The sequence below is a fragment of the Gallus gallus genome, chromosome 34 (assembly GCF_016699485.2).
Source record: "Gallus gallus isolate bGalGal1 chromosome 34, bGalGal1.mat.broiler.GRCg7b, whole genome shotgun sequence".
NCBI lineage: Eukaryota > Metazoa > Chordata > Aves > Galliformes > Phasianidae > Gallus > Gallus gallus.
In genome coordinates, this window is record NC_052565.1 from 2,046,874 (window position 1) to 2,053,916 (window position 7,043).

The 7,043-nt window shown below is 49.8% G+C and overlaps 1 protein-coding gene across 1 annotated transcript; it reads left to right on the forward strand.

Moving 5' to 3' along the window:
* Window positions 1–1,170: 1,170 nt before the first annotated feature.
* KRT6A (keratin 6A) lies at window positions 1,171–6,305 on the forward strand. Its single transcript, NM_001001313.3, has 9 exons — window positions 1,171–1,731; window positions 2,708–2,922; window positions 3,487–3,547; window positions 3,732–3,827; window positions 4,007–4,171; window positions 4,715–4,840; window positions 5,075–5,295; window positions 5,647–5,678; window positions 5,782–6,305. The coding sequence occupies exons 1-9, from the start codon at window positions 1,270–1,272 to the stop codon at window positions 5,970–5,972; spliced, it is 1,569 nt and encodes a 522-aa protein (NP_001001313.3). The 5' UTR covers window positions 1,171–1,269; the 3' UTR covers window positions 5,973–6,305.
* Window positions 6,306–7,043: the final 738 nt, after the last annotated feature.

Here is a 7,043-nt window from a genome sequence, read left to right on the forward strand (position 1 = left end):
CTTTCGTTGTTTTTGTTTCCATCCTCCTAAAATGTCAAAGTTGAAAGCCTGGAAGCCAGGGGAACAGCACAGCAGTGACAGAGCTCAATGGCAGCTGTGAATAGGGCTGTCAAAGTCCAGGTGTGAACAAGAGACTGTGACAAAACGTTCCATTTTAATTCCTTCCCATCTCTCTCTCTCTCTCACACTCTCTCACTCTCTCTTATTTTTAAGAGTCACAGAAAAATATGTCCACTGGAGCAGGATTTTCAGAAGACATCAGCTCAAGAAACAAAGCCTAGATAGAGATAAAGTAGAAGTATTTGTGTAGATGTACTGCAGAAGGGAACCACGTGGCTTATTTCAAACTAAAAGAAGGGAGATCCGGGTCAGATGTGAGAGGGAAATTCTTCAATTCTTCACCCAGGGGGTGGTGAGGGCCTATCATTGCTGCCCAGAGAAGCACAGGTGCACGTTGGGCTGCTAAGGCCATAAATGGACCCTGGGCAACTGATGGAGGAATGGGATCAGCCCAAGGGCAAAGGAGTGGGGCTGGGGGGGCTTCGAAGTCCCTTCTTGCCCCAGCCATGCTGTGATTCCGTGATTCTGTGACCTTGAAGGATTGTTCCAATCCAAGCCATCCTATGGTTCTCTGATCTTGAAGGACCCTTCCAACTCAAGCCACCCGAGGATTCAGCAGTTCCATGATACCACAAAATCTCAGGATAAAGCAACGTGCAGTGTTCTACAGGACTGCACAACGCTGCCCTGCAGACACATTCCTTCCCCTAAAACACCAGGGACTGCAACTTCTTAAAGCCCCATTCACAGAGATGGGCTGAGGAGAGCAGTCCAATGGATCGAAGATCCCAAGAGCTGAGTGACAACCGCTCCAAACGGTGTTTCCCTCCCGTGCCCAGGCTGACTCACTGCAGCTCCCAAACGCTTTGATATGGTGCGGAGTCCGCCTGTCTACAAAGACAGCAGAAGGCGACAGTTATTCCCAAACAATACCACTGTTGCTCAGAACTTGGCTGTATTATTTCAGAAGGGCGTGTGTGCGGAGTGAGTTCTCTCTCCAGAATGCTGTTGGACATGCCAAGCCTAATTAATCAGAAAGACGATCCACCTCATCAAACCCATCCCAGTCTCATAAATGCATAAAAGGGCTCTCCCGAGCCCGTGCAGAGCACAGGTTCATCTTTCTTCTTTCCCTCCCACTCCTTGCTCCAGGCCAGCACCTCCACTGCTTCCCTCGTGCCGTAGCATCCACCCCATCCCAAACCAGCCATGTCTCGCCAGTCCACCGTCAGGATCCAGAGGGGGAGAAGCGGCTTCAGCGCTGCGTCGGCCATCGTGCCTGGCACGTGCCGCACCAGCTTCAGCTCACGCTCCGTCACCCGTGTTGGGGGCTGCAATGCTGGCAGCGGCTTTGCAAGGGTTGGAGGTGGATTTGGGAGCAGAAGCCTCTACAATTTTGGTGGATGCAAGAGGATCTCTGCAGCTGGAAGGGGTGGGGGGTTCTATGGCACTGCAGGGTTTGGTGGAGGTGCTGGGAGCATGCTGGGCTATGGATATGGGGCATTTGGAGGCCCCGGGTTCCCTGCTGGTGGCATCCAGGAGGTCTCCATTAATCAGAGCCTTCTGAAGCCCCTCAACCTGGAGATCGACCCCAGCATCCAGAGGATCCGAAAGGAGGAGAAGGAGCAGATCAAAACCCTCAACAACAAATTTGCCTCCTTCATCGACAAGGTGAGACATGAGCTTCCCTGCCCTCATGTTTTGAAGGGGATTCTTATTGCATGATGAGCACGTGAGCTGAGCAAGAAGGAATGGTGATCAGGAATGGGACTGGAAGATGCCTCTGTCCCTGGAACTCCAGGCAGCGGTACCTGCTGCACAGTGGTTGCTATGAGTGCATCACCCAGCATCCGAGGTTCTCATTTGCTGCTTGGCATCTCGTAGGCAAATGGAGAGAGAAAACTCTCAGAGGCAATTCCACCCCTCTGCAGGTGTTGGGGGTCTCTCCATTGAGCACTGCAGGAGAACAGGTATTGGGTGATTAAAGCAAGATGTGAGCAATCCTTATGAAATGACCAGAAAAGGATGAACACAAACAAGCACTAGGGAGATATAAGCCTCTCAGTGCTAGATTTTTTTTCAAAGGCATTTAAAGCTCACAGTGAAACAGTTCCAGCAAGTTGGGACTGTTTGCTCAAAATAGCAAAATCTGATCCAACACTTTCTGTCCACTTCATTTCCTCGTTAAGCGTATTAGTTGCACAAGAGCACCTGCTTGATTTCTCTCCTGGTTGAGCAGATCCTCTTGCTTCCAAGCAGAATTTTGCATTATTCTGCATTATTTCCGAGATTTTTGCCAAGTGGAAGAGCAATGCTGAGAGGACAGGGAACTGGCACTTTTCTTAATAGGAGTTCCAATCCTGTTTACTCCTCATCTGATTTTCAACATGCTGTTTGCATCTTGCACACTTATTCAAAGAGAAGAAGGGGAAAGGAAATTAGTTTCAATGCTTGTTTGCAACACTAAACAAGGAAATGGCAATCAAATAGCAAATGGCTACTTCTATCAGAGGTAAATTTATCTGTGAAAAACAGCTGGAAAGGGTACTGCATCCCTCTCTGTGCAAAGGAAGACCCCACAGGTGCAAAGGAAGTTCATCCCAATCTCTGCTCTTTCCAAACATCTTCAGCATATTTCTTCTTGCAGGTCCGATTCCTCGAGCAACAAAACAAAGTGCTGGAAACCAAGTGGAGCCTGCTGCAGGAGCAGGGGATGAAAACGGTCCGGAACAACCTGGAGCCACTCTTTGAGACGTACATCAACAACCTGAGGATGCAGCTGAACAGCCTGCTGAGCGACAAGGGGAGGCTGGAGGGAGAGCTTGTCAACACACAGTACTTGGTTGAGGACTTCAAGAAGAAGTAAGTCCATAGGAGGTGCTATGCCCACCTGATGGGTACAGCTTCCCCCATCCTTCCGCCATCTGGGGGTCCAGGTGAGTCCTTCAGCACTGGGACATGGGAATCCCAACAGTGAAGGGATTCCCAACAGCGAAGGCTGTGCCACTTTCTCAAGATAAACGGTAATGGAGTAACAGATCCAAATGCACAAATATTCAGGGAATAATTTAGAGTATGATCAAAGGCTTATTAAGTAAATTACCTAGCACTGAGAAAAAATTACACAGTAGGTCTGAAAGTTTCGAGGCAGCATGCTTAATTTGCTTAAGAGAGGCTGAAGGGGTATGAGTAACGGCCAGAAAGAGGAAAAAAGGAATAGCAGAGATGCTTTCACTTATTTTTTTCTTAATGTACTTGTTTTAACTAGTTCAGCCTAGGAACTTGCTCATGGTCTCTTATTCAGATGCAACGTAGGAGAAAAGAATATTGTATGCAAACTGCTATTAAGGAAGTTCATTCCAGCAAAATAAAATCACCTCCGTCTGCTACCTGCCTAAACAATGCTCCCTCTGCCTCCTCCATTAGGTACGAAGATGAAATCAACAGGCGTACCATTGCAGAGAATGAGTTTGTGACACTTAAGAAGGTGAGAGCGCATTGCGGCTCATCGGCTCATGACTCTTTGCAGACCTCCATCCACTCTCCATCCACAAACCCATCTGTACTTCTTGATGCCCTCATGACTTCTTCCCTACTCTTTTACAGCAGAGATACACATATCCCCATGAAAAAGACTTTAAAACTCACTGCCCACTTCTCTCATCCTCCAGGACGTGGACGCTTCCTACATGAACAAGGTTGAACTACAAGCCAAGGCAGATGCATTGACCGAAGAAATCAATTTCCTGAGAGCCCTCTACGAAGCCGTGAGTACTACCACCCACCTCCCTCCAGCAGCCCTTAATTCCTCCCCTCAGGAGATGCTGAACTCTTCACTCTTTAGAATCGTGCAGATAATGATCTGCAGCCTCTCCCAGCTCGGCGCGCTCATCCTAAGGGATGAAGAGGCACCACCGGGTGCGAGCTCACCCCGTTCCCATTGCAGGAGCTGTCCCAGATGCAGACCCAGATCTCCGACACCTCCGTAGTGCTGACCATGGACAACAACCGCAACCTGGACCTGGACAGCATCATCGCCGAGGTGAAGGCGCAGTATGAGGACATTGCCAACCGCAGTCGGGCTGAAGCCGAGTCCTGGTACCAAACCAAGGTGAAGGAGTTGGAAGTTTCTGTGCTGCTGTCTTCATGTCTTGAATAGAGAAGGGCTGACTCTTCCAGGAAAACCTTCTCCTATGGAGAAAGGATGAGGGAGCTGGGGAAGTTCAGCCTGGAGATGGGAAGGCTTCAGAGAGACTTCACTGCAGTCTTCTTGTGCATAAAGGGAGCTTAGAAACAAGAGGGAGATGTGTGGGTGCCCCATCTCTGGAGGTGCACAGGTCCAGGCTGGATGAGTCCCTGGGCAGTTGATGGAGGAGTGGGACCAGGCCAGGGCAGGTACTGAGGCTGGGGGGCTGTAAGGACTCTTCCAACCCAATCATCCTTTGGTTCTATGATCTTGAAGGACCCTCCCAATCCAACCATCCTATGGTTCCGTGATCTTGAAGGTCCCTTCCAACTCAACAATCCTATGGTTCCATGATCTTGAAGGTGTCTTCCAACACAAACAGCCCATGGTTCCATGATATGATACTCACAGACTGCTTCACTCTACAATGCTGGATTCTGCCCTGACCTCTGTTCCTCTCCCTGGCAGTACGAAGAGCTGCAGGCTACTGCAGGCAGGCACGGGGATGACCTCCGCAGCACCAAGCAGGAGATCTCTGAGCTCAACCGGCACGTCCAGCGGCTGCGGGCTGAGATTGACAGCGTGAAGAAACAGGTACAAGGCAGGAAAATCCATGCTTTTAACCTATTTACCCCCAGGATTGGAAGGAAGGAAGGAAAATATCAGAGGCAATGTAGGCAAGTTCTGCTAAGCTGGACCCTTCTGTCAAAAACAGAAAAGTCACTAAAATTGGTTAAATTGGTGTTGCTGGAATAAGACCTTGTGATTTTAGGGTAGAAAAGGAACAAGCCAAGTGGGGGGATGTGACTGAGGGTTTCTCTCCCCTAGTGTGCAAACCTGAAAGCAGCCATTGCGGATGCTGAGGAGCGCGGGGAGATCGCCCTGAAGGATGCCAAAGCCAAACTGGCTGAGCTGGAGGATGCCCTGCAGCAGGCAAAGGCAGACCTGGCCCGGCAGCTGCGTGAGTACCAGGAGCTGATGAACGTCAAGCTGGCCCTGGACATTGAGATCGCAACCTACAGGAAGCTGCTGGAGGGCGAGGAGTGCAGGTGGGTGCAGAATCCCTGCAGAAATATCAGCAAATGTCACTTCTCCCTGTGTGATGCTTCCTGGAGATGGACACATTACACTGAGTCCAAAGACCTGGAGCACGAAGTGGTATAAAATGAGGGAGGAGGTGAGGGGTATCTTAAAACAGGGGTGGGATGCTCCCTTATGAAATGCATGTATCAACTGGGGTACCCAGGGGCAGGGGGAGGTTGGGTGATAGAATGATATTGTGAGGAGCATCCATGGACTATACCAAATATTTACAGGAGTCCTATAAAATAGGCCATGTATTTTCCCCTGCTGCCTTCTAAATCCTTGTCCTCTTACATTGCTGTTCTCTCCCCATACAGGCTGGCTGGAGACGGTGTCCCAGTGAATATCTGTAAGTCTCTAAAATCTACAAAATTACCTCACCTGAGCATTTTTATGCCTCTGCACTGAGAAGCCGATGCCTGGACCCTGATTACTTTTCAATTTCTTTGCAGCCGTGACCAGAACCACTGTAGGATCGGGATACGGAGGAGGAAGCAACCTCAGCATGGGGGGTGGCATGTGCAGCATGGGGAACAACTACAGCTGCAGTGGGCCCGGGGGAAGCAGTGCCTTGGGTGGGGGCAGCAGCTCCAGCGTGAAGTTCTTCTCCTCCTCCTCCTCCCGGAGAAGTTACAGGAGCTAAACCTCTCCCTCCCTCACCAGAAAACACCACGACACGGGTCCTTCACCAAAGCATAATCAGGGGAAGCAGAACAGGAGCCACCTAAACCCGATGTCCTGTGGCACAGGAGCCTCACTGGGAACCTCCACTCTTGCATAGATGCAGGGCTCCGCCGTGGAACGGGAATCCCTCTGTTTTAAACCTGCATCTCGCTTGTTACCGCTCAGCTTTTTGGTTTTTTGTTGTTTTATTGGTTTTTTTTCCAGCCAGATTTTGTATATAAAATGTGCCCCATGACTGTTTGTCTCTCTTCACTCTCTGGTGTTTGTCTAATAAAAATGCATATGTAATTTATTCTATTGCGTGGAGCTTTTAATTAAAGGCATGGAACAACAAATGCAAATGCAGATAACAAGCACTTTTCATGGGGCCCTGCCCAGTTCAAGGTGCAGATTTTTGCTCCCTGTTCATGTCTCCTGAATCTCCCCATGAGCAGTCAAATAAAGGCATGGTGCAGCAGCAAGGGGAGGGTGCCATGGGTTGCAATGTGTTGCTTCTCCCCACTGAGCAAGGAAAACCCCCGGAAGCAAAACGCAGGGCACGTCAAGGCAAGAGCAAAGCACGAGGGAAAAGGTCTGAGATTCATTTAGTGTGCAGCTTGCAGCCAGCACAACAGCTCCCGGGGGGCACAAAGGGCTATGCCAGGCGTGTGATGTACCTGCATGAACTTAGAACAATAGGGAACTAATTAGCTGGGGAGTCAGCACAACCACCCAACCTGTCCAAGGATATAAGCCCATATCGAAACTCTATTTACTGTGAGTTGTCTCACCTCAGTTCTTGGGTATTAGGAGAAATTCCTCTTCTAGAAGAGCTGTCAGGCACAGGAACAGGCTGTCGGAGTCACCATCCATGGAGGTGTTCAAAAGCCATGGAGATGTGGCACTGAGGGAATATCAGTGGGCATGGTGGGATAGGTTGGGGTTGGACTGGATGGTCTCAGAGGTCTTGTCCAATCTCATTGGTTCTGCAAGTGGGCATGGTGGGGATGGACTGACTGTTAGACTTGATGAACCTAGAGGTCTTTTCCAA

Bases quoted from the DNA above. Each gene is read 5' to 3' on its own strand.
- KRT6A (NM_001001313.3), top strand. From the start codon at position 1,270: ATGTCTCGCCAGTCCACCGTCAGGATCCAGAGGGGGAGAAGCGGCTTC. The intron at 4,172-4,714 runs GTGAAGGAGTTG...TCTCCCTGGCAG, and splicing joins AGTCCTGGTACCAAACCAAG to TACGAAGAGCTGCAGGCTAC. The intron at 5,679-5,781 runs GTAAGTCTCTAA...ATTTCTTTGCAG, and splicing joins CGGTGTCCCAGTGAATATCT to CCGTGACCAGAACCACTGTA.